At 51.3% G+C, this 14,334-nt stretch overlaps 1 protein-coding gene across 10 annotated transcripts in view; it reads left to right on the forward strand.

Moving 5' to 3' along the window:
- Tmco4 (transmembrane and coiled-coil domains 4) overlaps nucleotides 1–13,093 on the forward strand; it is an 83,022-nt gene extending 69,929 nt beyond the window's left edge. For all 10 annotated transcript variants that reach the window (XM_031379229.1, XM_031379227.1, XM_031379234.1 and 7 more), the window contains 3 exons: nucleotides 6,590–6,707; nucleotides 7,915–8,032; nucleotides 12,026–13,093. In XM_031379229.1, coding sequence (XP_031235089.1) covers nucleotides 6,590–6,707; nucleotides 7,915–8,032; nucleotides 12,026–12,430 — 641 coding nt within the window. In that variant the 3' untranslated portion in view covers nucleotides 12,431–13,093. The remainder of the gene's footprint in view (nucleotides 1–6,589; nucleotides 6,708–7,914; nucleotides 8,033–12,025) is intronic.
- The last annotated feature ends 1,241 nt before the right edge of the window (nucleotides 13,094–14,334 follow it).

Genomic DNA, 14,334 nt, shown 5'->3' on the forward strand with positions numbered 1-14,334 from the left:
AAAAAAAACTTTTTAAAAGAGTGTAGTAGGGTGCTGAGGTATCTCCATCAGGAAAGTACCTGTAGCTTGCATGGACCTGAGTTCAGACCCATGTAAGACAGCCAGACATGATATGCACATCTGTGACCTGGGCACAAGTGGAGGATGAGTGGGGCCTCCGAGTTTATTGACCAGTAAGTCCAGCCAATTAGGAAGCACCAGGCTCAGTGATAGATGCTATCTCCAAAGAGAAGGGAGACAGTAACTGGCAAAGATACCCAGTGTCAACCTCCAGCCTCCACACTCATCACATGCTCGGGCATGCACTACATGCATATACCACACGCACAGTTCTTCTACAGGAAGAAAAGGGAACCAGATGTGGTGATGTAGGCCTTTATTCCCAGCCTTCTGGAGACAGAGGCAGATGATGAGTTCCAAGTCAACATAGGGCTGCATAGTTAGACCCTGTCTCAAAAAACGAGGAGGGGAGTGGAGAGATAGCTCAGTGCTTAGAAACTTGTAGTGCTCTTTCAGAGGATCCCATTTTGATCCCCAGTAACCATATCTGGTCTCTCAGAACTGCCTATAACTCCGGCTCCAGGACCCAACACCTTCCTCTGGCATCCACTGGGCACTGCACTCGTATGCACATGCACCTACACATACATATGTATAATTTTTTAAAAAAATAGTGAAATAATGTATTTTTTTAAAAGATTTCTTTGAACAGCCAATCCTGGAGCCCCTACAATCCCAGTTGGCTGAAAATGAGAGTGGCTGTCACCAGATACCCCAGAAATACACAGCCGACCGTGGCTCAGCCAGATGGCTCTTTCATCTCCAGGATAACACACAATCACATTTGATGTGATTTATTTCCCAACCATGAAACTGTACCCACCAGTTGCTTGAACCAAGTCAAACCTATCGTCAGCCAGCCTGGGGCAGGGTAGGGGGTGGGGAGTGGGTAGCCAGGAGAGACCAGGTGGAACAGATTAATTTTGAGATTCCTGGGGTGCAGTAACAGCCGCCTCACTCTGTGTGGGCATCAGAAATGCAGGCTTAGTTATCCCCTTGAAGAATTCATCTTAAATCCTGAGCAGAGGGCCAAAGAGGTTCCTAGGTGATTTCCTGCCAGTGTGTGCCGCCTCCTTTAAGGGGCAGCCTCTGCAGTCAGGACCCCCACGCCCCCTCGCCCCCCTCGCCCACCCCCGTTCTCCCTTTCATCTCTCCCCCTTTATAATTCTCTACTTCCTTTACAGAGTGCATATGTGAGTATCTTTTCAGTGGACTTGGCTTGTGTCAGACACAGCTCATAGCATCTCCTTCAAGGCCTCTCTTGCAGATCTGCAGTTAGCAGATGCTGCCCGGCCCCTCTCCCTGTATCACCCTCTGCACACTTGAGCCCCTGATGGAAGGGAAAGGATCCAGCCACTCTGCAGGTACAGCTGAGAGAGTCTCATTACTGACAACCGCGACAGGCATTCAGGAATGTGCTTGTGCCTCTCTGGCTGTTTGGGGAGACGTCAGAAGCTCTGTGCATGCTGGCTTCCTTTTAACAAGGTCTGATATGGGGAGAGCAGCAGAGATCAGGTCAGCGGTGCTGGTTTCTATGGGGGAAGCTGGGCCCCGGGACATGGCCTTTACATTTGAGTTTTAGAGTTTACACATACACGGTTTTCAAGGCAGTTACTGAGAAGAGGATATGCCCCGTTTGGACCCTGGGTGGTTTTAGGAAAACTAAAGCCATCTCTAGATTTCTGGGAGTGCCAGGTGATGAAAATGTCATCCCAGGAGTCCAGGGTGAGCCTCCAGAAACGCCAGAAGGACAGTGACAGGAGTAAAGCTGATAGCAAAATGTTGTCCAAAGTAGAGAAAGAACTCTGCACACCATGGGTATTCCTGAGGCCGTGGAGCACTTTTTTTTTTTTCTCAAAATGTATGCCTTTATTTTATTTTATATGAGTACACTGTAGCTGTCTTCAGACATACCGGAAGAGGGCATCGGATTCCATTACAGATGGTTGTGAGCCACCATGAGGTTGCTGGGAATTGAACTCAGGACCTCTGGAAGAGCAGTCAGTGCTCTTAACTGCTGAGCCGTCTCTCCAGCCCCAACACTTTATTTTTTCAAGAATTATTTTTATATTTCATTATATGTGTGAGTACAGTCTCTTATGCAAACCAGAAGAGGGTGTCAGATCCCTAGAGCTGGAGGTTTAGGTGGTCGTGAATTGCCTAGCATGGGTGCTAGGACCTTAAACCAGGGTCCTTGGAAAGGCCAGAAAGCACTCCTAACCACTGAACTAACTTTCCAGCCCTCTGATCTCTTGAAAGTGATAAGGGACTGAAGCTATGACTCAGTTGATAAGAGTGTTTGCCTATCGTACATGAAGCCCTGAGTCCCATCTCTAGTGCTCATAAACTCAGAGTGGTGGTGACCCACACCTCTAATCCCATCAGTGGTAATGTAAAAGTAGGAAGGTCACAAGTTCAAGGCCATCCTCAGCTAGTCCTAACCCAACCTAAGATACATGCGATCCTAGGCTACAAGAATCTCAGGCTGGCCTAGAACTAGCAATACAGTCAACAGTGACCTTTGTCTTAGTTACTGTTTCATTGCTATAAGGAGATACCATGACCAAGACAACTTATCAAAGAAAGTCTTTAACTGGGGCCTCGCTTGCAGTTTCAGAAGGTTAGTCTATGATCAACATGGCGGGGAGCATGGCAGCAGGCAGGCATGGTGCTGAAGAAGTAGCTGACAAGTATATCAGCCAGAAGGCAGAGAGAGAGGGAGCCTGGAAGCCCACCCCCAGTGACACACCCCCACCATCAAAGCCACACCTCCTAATCCTTCCTAAACAGTCCTCTGGTTGGGAACCAAATATTCACGTGTATGCGCCTGTGAGTACCGTTCTCATTCAAAACACCACAGCCTTGAACTTCTGATCCTTTTGCCTCTAGCTCTTGGATGCTGGGATCACAGACATCTACTACCACACCAACTCATGTGTAGATGAAACCCAGGGCTTCATGCATGCGAGGCAAGCACTTTCCCAACTGAGCCTCATCTTGAGCCTTAACTTCCATGCCAAATGGATCACTCCTGGGCTAGAGAGAAACGGTGACAGAAAGTCTCAGGAGTGGAGGGCGAGGGCTTGACTGACAAGCTTTCCTTTTCAACCAGAGGCATGCCACCTCCTTACTGCCAAAGTTATAGCAGAATGGAGGACCACCCACTCACATAGTAGACACAGAGTATAAATAAAATCTAAGGAGCTGTTTCAAATTGAGAAGCACAAAAGCTACCTGTGTCTGTGACTTCTGAACTTGAAGATAATCTCACCCCTTTTACATAAGAATATGAATATTTATAAGCTTGTGGGGGCAGGGGGTGGAAGACACGTGCTAGGCAAGTGTTATTCTATTGAGCTGTATTTAATGTCTCAAACTTTCACAGGAGGGAAGGATCAGAAAATGACTCTTGGTAGACACTGTTCCCACAGCAAAAGAATGCCAGGGCCATTAAATGTTCCCTCTGGCATCTTTATAATGTTATACTTATTTAATGTGCATGTGTATATCTAATGTGTGTGTATATATCTGGTATGTGTGTGTATATATGTGTGTATCTGTTGTATGTTTATGTATCTGTTTGTATGTGTATGTATGTATGCATTTACATGTGTATGTATCTGTTGTAAGTGTGTACGGTGTGTGTACATATAAAATGTATGTATACACAAATGCCTCGATTCCCATGAGGAGGTCAGAAGACAACTTGAGTTGATCTGTTCTTCTACCATGTGGGTTCCTGGGATCACCTCAGGCACGTTTACCCACTGAGCCATCTCATTGGCCCTCTGTCATCTTTTGTCAGCCTTGAACAGTGGGTACATTCCGTACTGACTCCACATCCTGGGCGCTGCTGGACACTGGAGGTGTAGACTGATAAGGATATTTTTTTCCCAGCGTAGGGATAGGAACTTAGGTCCTTGCACATGCTACAGAGAGCAAAGCTTTTGCAAATCCTGTGCAGTGAGCAGACCTTTTGAACGCAGCTCGTCTGAGAGTAGATGGGGCTTGGTGAGGCAGCCTCTGGATGCGCTTCAGCAACAGCGGAATTCATGTCCGACCCAGCCTGGCTTACGCTCATTCTGGGCTGCACAGGAGATTCGCTGGCTAGTCCCAGTTCCGTGTCACATCGGCCTCTTTAGGCTTTCCTCCCTCTCCTCCCTGGCTCTCTGGATCTAACAGTCACTCAGAATCCTTGCTATTGTCTCTGCTGGCCACAAGGAGGCGTGGCACTCCACTCCACCAGCTGTGCACAGCAGAAAGGCCACTGGTGGAGTTCCCCCCAGCAAAGGAGGGGTGGCTCCAGAGATCCTGGCCCTGTGATGACCAGAAGTCCACACAGTTTGGCCCTCTTGCAACAGAAGAGAGAATGGTCCCAGGGAACCCACAACTATCTGGACACCTTGGGTTGTGGTCCTAGCTGGAGTCTCTCTGGTTTTGTGACCTTGGGCAGGCACCATCTTCTCTCTGAGCCAGTTTCCCCATCTTCCAAGGGAAGGGCTCAGAATGAGGTCTCACTGGTCTCTAAGGACCTTTTCTGAATACCCCATCCATGCAGGGCTGAGGCAGCGTGCTGGTTGGCACTAACTTCACACAAGCTTTAAAACTCCCCTAGGACCAGGAGTGAGGCCAACTTCTGTGCCAGAGTCTTTTTTATTTTATCTTTTTTAATGCCTATGGTCTTTTGCCTACATGTATGTCTGTGCACCACCTGCATGCCTGGTATTTACAGAGGCTAGAAGAGGGCATTGGGTCCCCTGGGCTTGGAGTTACAGATGGTTGTGAGCCACCACGTGGATGCTGGAAACCAAACCTGGGTTCTCCGGAAAAGCAGTCAGTTCTCTAACCACTGATCTATCTCTCCATCCTCTCAGAGAGTTTGAGGACCAGAGCTTGAGAATACTCAGAGGACTTGGTACTGTAGGGGTTCCTAAACTCCAGGCAGCCTGGAGCCCTTCACTCAAGCTCTGGTCCTAACAGAAGCACCTTAGGTAGAAGAGTCCAGAGAGGGGAAGCCACCTGCCCTGTATCACTCAGCAAGAGGCTGGCCGAGCTGAGGAAAGCTGCCCTCCTAGCATATTTTCCAGGACCCGAATGAATGTGCAGCTTTTGGGGAACACAGAAATGAGTGCTAAGGAAGAGTCATAGGTGGGAGTGGGGATGGGGTAATCAGGAACTCCCACTGTGTGCTCACACCGGAGGGCCTCTTGCTGTGCCTTGACCTAATCTTCAGAAAGCCCCACAGCCCATCTTGTCACTATCCCCTTCCTCTTTTAGGCTCAGAGGAGTTCAGTGACTTGACTCAGGTCACAGAGCCTGGAAGTGGCTATGTTGGGATTTGAACCCAGTGTCAAAGCCCAAATGCTCCTATTTATTCTTGAGTGTATGCTCCAAGGGTTCTACACAGAGCCACACAGATGTGACAGACTCACTGAACCCTGGGGTTAGAGGAGGGGACATATTAGTAAACTTTGTGTGACTAAAAGAAAGCAGAAGGGCCTGGCTGATGGTGATTGCATGTCTCTAACCTAGCACTCCAGAGGCAGAGGCAGAGGCAGGCAGATCTGTGAGTTCAAGGTCAGCCTGGTCTACAGAGCCAGTTTCAGGATAGTCAAGGCTGCACTGAGAAACCATGTCTCAAAGAAAATAGGACAAAAAGAGAAAGAAGGAAAAGAAGGAAGGAAAGAAGGAAGGAAGGAAGGAAGGAAGGAAGAAAGGAAGGAAGGAAGGAGGAAGGAAGGGACAGTACCAGAGTAAGGGGTGTGTGTACCCCCATTTGCCAGAGTAAGTCAGAGAGTGACATATGCCCTTCTGCAGACTGCCAGTTTCTGGTGTGCCTGAGCTCCAATCAAGTCTGCTTACAGGACACACAGACACTTCTAGTAGACCAGTCCTAAAATATTCCTGAATCATTGTTAGAGTGGCTGGTACATGCATCTCTGCACTCCAAAGCCCATCATGCCATCTCTCTAGGCTGCTGAGCTCCCAAGAGCCTGTACCAGAAAGACTTCAGTGTCTCCTGACTGCCTCCAGTGCCACAGGACCCAGAGGTCTCTCTGGAGGGGGGCAGGTCATCCATGTTCTCAGTGGGTCTGAGCTTCCAGGGGCGGGGGTGGGGGGAACGCCTTGTTTCCTACTTGGACTGTGCTACGTGCTGTCTGTGTGGCTGTGTACTGTTTACCTTAACTGTCACAGTGACACTTTGCAGGAATAGATCAGACATGTGAGGGGCAACTCCGGGCCTGGAATCCTAGGTCAGCCTCCATTTCTGGTGTGTGTGCGCATGTGTGTATGTGTGTGTGCCTCTGTGAGTGTGTGTGTGCATGCATGCATGCATGTTTGTGCGTGTGTACGTGAATGTGTGTGTACACATGTGTGTGTGTGTGTGCACGTGCATGGATGCATGCATGCATACTACCCCCTTCCTTTCCCCATCTCAATCCATCCCACATCCACACTACCCTAGCTCTTTCCATCAGGACCACTGTGCAGAGGAACACTGACAGACTATTCTGGGGTCTCTCGCCAGATTGCCAAGGGATCATCGAGGATGTGGTCCTTCTAGGAGCACCAGTAGAAGGGGACCCTAAGCACTGGGAGCCGTTCCGGAATGTGGTGTCTGGGAGAATCATCAATGGCTACTGCAGGTCTGTCTGAACCTCATGTCATGGGGGAGGTAGCAACATTTCCTGAGCTCGTGGTCTGCCCTTCCCCACCCCTTCTGGAGACATGAAGTCTCTATGCTAAAAGGTACCAGAAGCTGGTCACGGGCATTTCAGCAGTGTGGCTAGGGCCAGAGGTTCAGATCTGAGAGGCTTCCCACCCTACAGGATGGCAGGGAGGGATCTTCTGGGATCCTGTGCCATCACCTGAAGGAGGAAGCATGGGGTAGCACCTGAGACTGAAAACGAAAGGGTCAACATGAGAGCCCCTTGGGGCTAAGGCATGCCCATGTGTGCCATTGGCGTCTGGGCTCCGCTTTTCCAGCATGATTTCTGAGCAGGGGTGGGAAGAGAGAAGAGGCTGGCAGCGTGGAGAGTCAGCACCCAGGGCAACAGACCTTCTGGCGAGTGGTGGGGCTTGGGGGTCAGGGAGGGAGTGGGAGAGCAGCCCTTACCCTAAGCCTCTCGAGACAGTCCTGTATCAGGGAGCCCACAGGCTGCTGAGCTGTAAAAACCCCAAACCTCACGAGTTCCCAAAGGTTGTGGGTAAGGCACCAGCAGCAAACACATGGGGAGGTCACCAAGTGACCTGGAAGTGGCACTCCAAGCTCAGAGTCCAAGGGCAGGCTAGAGGGGATGACTGATGACCTTTATTTTGTTGAGGCAGGCTCTGATATAGCTCAGGCTGGCTTTGAACTCTATATAGCCAAAGATCCTCCTGCTTCCACCTCCCAGATGTCTTGATGCACAGACAGACACCCTGAAGCCTCCGATTCAGGCTTATCCAGTGCTAAGGATCAAAAGCAATGTTTGTGCATGCTAAACAAGCACTCTGCAGGGATCAGAGGCCAGAGGCTCTGGGTGACAGCTAAAGGTGAGGGAGAGACAGTCAGTAAAGGACCTGTGATGGATGAGCCTACAGAAAAGAGCAAACGGAAGGTTCCCATGTAAAGGGATTCACCTCCAGAGGGGAAGGAGAAGGTACCAATTGGAGGCCAGAGCCCCTCAGAGCATCTAGCAGACCACTCTGGTGCCCACATCCCATCCTAGCATTTGGAGGCTGAAGGGGAAGAATTGTGAGTTTGAGGCCAACCCAGTCAGTGTAGTAACTATGCCCAGCTGCCCAGTTGCCCAGGGGTCAGAGGCCCAACCTGCCCAGGCTCAGGCCGATGGCCCCTATTTCTGCCTACAGGGGAGACTGGCTGCTGAGCTTTGTGTACCGCACATCTTCCGTGCAGCTCCGCGTCGCGGGCCTCCAGCCTGTGCTGCTGCAGGACCGGAGGATGGAGAATGTGGACCTGTCCTCAGTGGTGAGTCTGTCCCACTGGCCTGTGTATGAGGGGTACCAGGTCACTCCTGCACTTGGAGAGAGTGCCTGCCTGCACAGACCTGCCTCTTGCAAGCTGAGCTCCATCCCAACCTTTCCCTGGTGGCTGTAATCCTCAAGCTACCTCCAGGCAGGGACTGTTCCGCCCCATTTACAGATGAGGAAATCAAAGCTTAGAGAACTTCCCGTCTCCCAGCAAGCAATTCACAGGGCTGGATCCAAACCCTTCAAGTCCTCTAATTACGAAACCCCCTCAACACCTTCACCCCAGATGACCAGTCAGAGCTGCCCCACCACCACCACCGCCACCACCGTACTTCCTTCCCTCATACATAACCAAAGCAAGCAGAGGCCTCCGGTGCAGGTCATGACTATACTACATGAGTAGTAGACCCTGGTGCTGGCCAAGCAAGAACATAATCCAGCACTGGCCCACTATATGGGATGTTTACTGAAGATGCGAGGCCCAGGGCTCTGGGCTCATGAGTGTTCCCTTCCTCTTCAGCTAGCCTCACTTCTCCACCCTGGAGATGAGCGGCTCCCAGACCTCTTCCTCTTCAAACACCTTGGCTTTGGCTTAGCTCCCTAGCTCTGCCTAATAATAGCTCTTTATCACATTAGGGGGAGCAGTGCTTCCCTCCTCTGACTAATTAGAGGTACTAGCATTGCCTCTGTGTCCTTGGCAGCTTTCTGGAAGAGAGGCTGGCAGGGCTCCCTCATAGGACTTGCCTGGAAGCTCCCTTTGCAGCAGACTACAGACCTATCTGTCCGTCCTCCCCGTGGCAGATGGGGACCATGTCTGGGATGGGTAAAGGGACCCTGGCTAGGATGTCCGTTTGCCCGTCAGCCTGTCCCACCCTAGGCTGCCGGAGGTGGAGGATTTTTACCACCGCAGGGCTCACCATGTGAAGCTGTCCAGGATACATTGGTCCAGGACAAGCCTCTCCACACTCCGGAGGGTGTGCCTGGTGTCTAGGACCCTGCCACAGAGTACACAGTCAGCAATAGCACCAGCAGTGACAACAGCCTCCCTGTGTCAGGCGACCCTATGAAAGTCCCAGGAAGGCATACTGATCCACTGTCCAGATGTGGAAACCGAGGCTGGAGTGACAAACACAAGCATACTAGTGATTTTCTTTTCCTTGGCAGAAATACCTTAAGCGAAGATTTATCTGTGCTTCCGGCTTAGTCAGGTTTCAGTCTGCCTGGACGAGAAAGGCCCAATAGGAAGCAATTCACAGAGGGATAGATTGAAATCAAAAATTGAGGAGGAGTCAGAGACTGGGTGTCACATTAAAAGCCCACTTCTAGTGACCTACTCCACCCCCAGAGCCCTACCACAGGTTCCACAACCTCACAACACCACCAGCTGGAGAATGGATGATCAAGAACCTAAGCCTAAGGGGACATTGTAGATTCAAGCCAGAAACCCAGGGAACTACCTCAGAGCCTGGGTCCTCTGCCACGAGTTTGTGTTCCTAACCCTACAGAGCCTGGTCAGCAGTGTGTGGTCCTGCCAGACATGCCTGTATCCTCATGGTCTCCTGCCCATGCCAGCCCACATGGGGCTGGGGTTATTGCCAGTTTCATTTTACAGAAACATGTGGCACTGGGGAACTCAGGGCCTAGTGGGCATGGGAAGGGTCCTCAGCACAGACAGGTGGGGCGGTGGCAGCCAGGCCAGGTCTCTCGCAAGGCAGGGAAGGGGAAATGTTGGGACCTATTCCTGCCCACATGAATATGGTGACAGGAGTTCATGGTCTCTTGGCCAACAGTCTAATGAGCCTTTGCTAGTTGACAGTATGTGCTGGGAACTTCCTGGTGTGTCCTGTGGCTTTACCCACATCAGTCATGAAAGATGGCCACTTTACATTAGTGGTGCCTGACTGTACCCAGCAGCAGGCAAAGCTCAGGGGACAGCTGGCGAGATGGTCATGGGCTGAAAACTTCAGTATCAACTGTGTTGCACCCACCCATGCCCCGCCTTATCCCTGTGAGACCTCCCCTCTGCTGACTGTAAACATGGAGTACCAGCAACAACGACTCCATCATGGGTCTTTATAGAACAGCAGCTGGCCGACTATGCATGGCCGAGACCTGAACCAGTCTGTGAAAGAAGAAGCCAGAGCTGTGTGCTGTAGGTATGAGGGCCACCTGGGGCCAGCTGCAGTAATGACCCTGACCCCGCCCTTCCTGCCTGCCTCTCCCATACAGTCCTTCCCCAGGATCCAAAATCCTCAGGGAAGCAGCTCTTATTTGTCTATAGAGAACTGGTTAGTGTTTGTCCCTGTGGGTCTGAAGTTTCTGTTGGCTGGAATTCAGATGCGATAACTAAAGCTTAAGCAGCCATTGTGGGCTCCGAATGGATGAGCCCAGCTAACTCTCCACCTTCATCCCCTTTGAGGGAAACTAAAGTAAAAGAACCTATTTTATACAGCACCTACTAAGTGGCAGTCACAGTGTGCTGTGATTTCTGTGTACCTCTCTGATCCCCTTGAGAGACTATACATTTCAAGGGGATGAGAGGGGATGTCTTGGCTCTCTCAGCAAAGTGCTTTCCACAAAAGCGTAAAGATCTGAGTTCAGATCCTCAGAACTCAGGTGAAAAACATTCAGATATGGTAGTACCGGGGGTACAGAGGCAGGAGGATCCCTGGAGTTTGCTGGCTAGCCAGTCTAGCCAAAGAGATATGCTCCAGGGTCAATGAGAGACCCCGTCTCAAAAAATGAGGTGGAGGGCTGGAGAGATGGCTCAGAGGTTAAGAGCACTGACTGCTCTCTCCCAGAGGCCCTGAGTTCAATTCCCAGCAACTATAAGGTGACTCACAACCATCTGTAATGGGATCTGATGCCCTCTTCTGTCGTGCAAGCATACATTCAGTATACAGAACACTGCATACATAGTTAACAAAAAAGAAGACGAAGAAGAAGAAGGAAGAGGAGGAGGAGGAAGAGGAGGAGAAGAAGAAGAAGAAGGAGGGAAGGAAAAGAAGGGAGGGAGAAAGAGAGAGAGAGAGAGAGAGAGAGAGAGAGAGAGAGAGAGAAATGGTAGAGAGTTATTGAGGAAGACACCTGATCTTTGATCTACACACACACACACACACACATTCACACACACACACACACATTCAGGGAGGGGTTAAGAAAAGGTGCTCATAGTCTTACACAAGAACTCAAGAAGCATCAGGAAACACCACTGCCCTCCCCTCTTCTGGGCCCATCTGGGACCGCCATGAGGCTTTTCCTCATTCCTGGGGCTCATAGATTATGTACTATGAACAGAATGTTATCTGGCTTGTAACAGTGACAGCTGACATCCAAAGCCATGGCAGTGGTCTGGTGGCAACTCCTGGCTATATGGTCTCATGGTGTCGAGGCACACTGGCTTAGTGACTAACCTACCCTCAGAGAGACAGCTCTGTCCAAGCTTGAGGCAGAACACTTGCTCTGACCATCCGCCAAGGTCCCTCCTGCTGTTTTGGGAGTAGACTTTTCAGTACAGAGTTGGGGGGCAAGTGGGAGAGTTCCTAGGAGGGGGTTGGGAGAGATGGAGGGATGATGGGGGGGTCAGTGAGCTATGAAGAAACAGAACCTTATTGGCTGTGACAAACCTTTATTCCCAACTTGGGATTTTTCCTGGAGAAATTCTCCTAGCCACCCTCTGGGAGAGTCACTCCTAATTTTGGGGATAGAAAGGGCCCCCCAAGATCCCATGGCTACCGAAGAGGAAACACTGAGCCCCTCCCTGCTAGTCATCAGGATGGACCTTTGTGCTCCAGGGGACCCACACATTCAGAGAAGCTTTCTTTTAACTGTCCCTGCAGTCGCCCAGGCCCCACTCCAGTGTACTCTGGACTTGAAATCCAGTAATAATTGGGATCCTGGCTGCTGAGGGGTGGAGCTTAGCTTGGATCCCAGGAAACAGGTGGGCCTTGCCCACCTACCCACATGGTCTTCACTCACCATCTTCCTGCAGGTCAATGGCCACTTGGACTATGCCAAGCAAATGGATGTCATCCTGAAGACTGTGGGCATCCGCACGAAGCCTGGATGGGGTGAGAAGGGACTCCCACTGGCCCCTGGCAACCTGCCCCAAGAAGAGCCTCTCCAGACAGCCACAGTCTCTACAGATGAGACAATCCACCAGGATGGACAAAGCCAGGGACCTGCCTCAAAAGATGGTCTCAAAACCGCCATCCCTTCCAATGCCAGCCAAGCCCAGGTGCCAGCAGGGCTGGACCAATCCACAGAGGACTCACTCCCTGCTGCTGCTGCTCTGGCAGAGGGACACCTGATCTGCAGCCATGGTGTGGGTGCCAACCCACTGGGCTGCCCTGACTGTGCCCATGGGACCCAGGAGTCCTGTGCAGAACTGGACTGACCCAGCAGGCGTCAGGACGACCTCTCCAGACCTCTGTATGCAACTTCCTCTAACCCCTTGCGGGCTTCCCAGAGAGCTCTAGAGGTGGGGAATTTCCACAAGTGCCTTTCTTAAAACAGATCGGAGCTCGAATAGAGAGGTGAGGAAGAAAACACTGGCTTTCTGAGGAAGCACTGGCAGTATGACCTGCCAGGTCCACCCAGCTCCAAACCAGTGTAGTCTCCTGCCCTACAGGTCCCATCCAGAGACCCAAAGGTCACTGTGGGAGTGGAGGTCCCCATGCTCCCTCTTCTCCAACCTCAGTGGACCCAGTGTCTTCTAGATCTCGCATCTACTCTCCAAGGCTTCCTGCTGATCTGAGGCTTCACCGGCAGGCATCTTCAAGTGCCAAAGAGACACTTTGCTCCCTTTGCCCTTGGGAGGAGCAGCTCTGTCCAGTGCATTTATGTAGGCTGGATGCACTGTACGACGGCTGGAGTAGCAGACATAGATGTGATTGATGTGTGTGGTAGCCTACCCTGAGCTTGTAAAACATGTGACCCTGGATAGAATTGTAGCAAGAGGAATAAAGGCAGAATTCATGGTCAGCATCTCGAGAACTGGGCCTTGGTGAGTGTGGATTATGTGAGGAGGGACCAATAAACACTGTTTGTCACACCCTAAGGGTTCTTCACCTTCATAACTTTATTTTATGCTGGGGAAACTGGGCCTCTGTATAATAACCCACTGAAGGCCACACAGATGATCCGAGATGAATTGCTATCAAGTCTAGTCTTGGGACTTCTCACCTGAGCTCTATCTAAGGCCTCTCTGTTCCTCCCACCTTCTCTAGGTGGCAGGGGCAGAAGTGGCCTGCCGCCATTGTGCATGCGGAGAAATAAAACCCAAAGAAGGCTGTGGGTGTCGCAGTATTCAGAAACTCGATGTCCCTCCACTCTGTGTCACTTATCCACTTTACAAACATCTACCCCACTTCATGCTGCCTTTAGAACAAACTGCTGTCTCCCCATGGAAAAGTGACAGCGATTCATTGTGGGGGGCATGGAGGGTGTCACGGAGCATGCTAGGCACAGAGTCAGATCAGAGCCCAGGACACTTATGGGGGCAGGACCTTTATACAGCTGTTTTCCAAGCACCCGGGGCTTTGATAGGAGACAGTTCACCACACATCCTCTTCCTTCAGCTTGTGTTTATTGAGTCCCTCCGGCAGGCCTAGTGGCAGAGAAAGCCAGAAGCACCAGGGCCCACTTGAGCGTGGTCAGCACCAAGGAGAGCTCCTGGCCACTCCGAGAGAGCCTGGGAGCCTGGGTTGACAGAACACCTGAACACCAGCTCAAAAAAAGACCTGACGCTGAAGAGGAATCCAGTGTGGAGCAACATGCAGCCAACAGGCCCCGCCCTTACCCAGAGGCCCCTGCCATACCCACAAATGCAAGCCCCATGCCAGACACCTTCCTGTCTGTGGCTTCACCCCCAAGCCAGGGGCATACATTCCTCTTCAGCTGTACCCTGCCCACCCAAGCAGCCATCCTTTCTTCCTGTGACCCTAGGAAGGACCAAAGAGGGCAGGCAGGAGGAGGGGCTGTTTTGCCTCCACCAACAGCTTCCTCTCCGGGAAGCCGGGGTGAAGGAAACCCACACTTAAGGTTGCACAGGATCTGTCACTGTCCCCTGGGCCTCTAAAGGCAGACAGAATGGGACTAGAAAGGTCCCTGAGTGGTACGGTCTCCGCCCAGCAAAGCAAGGAGGCTGGGAACCTAATCTGGGCTGAAATAGACAATGGGGCTAAGATGTGGCCCAGTGGAGAGCGCTCACCTGGTATGTGTGAGGCTGACCTAACAGAAAACAGGGGGTCCTGGGAACATTGACAGAGTGCTTTCCCAGAATGCATGAAGCTCTGAGTT

Source organism: Mastomys coucha, unplaced genomic scaffold, assembly GCF_008632895.1.
Source record: "Mastomys coucha isolate ucsf_1 unplaced genomic scaffold, UCSF_Mcou_1 pScaffold18, whole genome shotgun sequence".
NCBI lineage: Eukaryota > Metazoa > Chordata > Mammalia > Rodentia > Muridae > Mastomys > Mastomys coucha.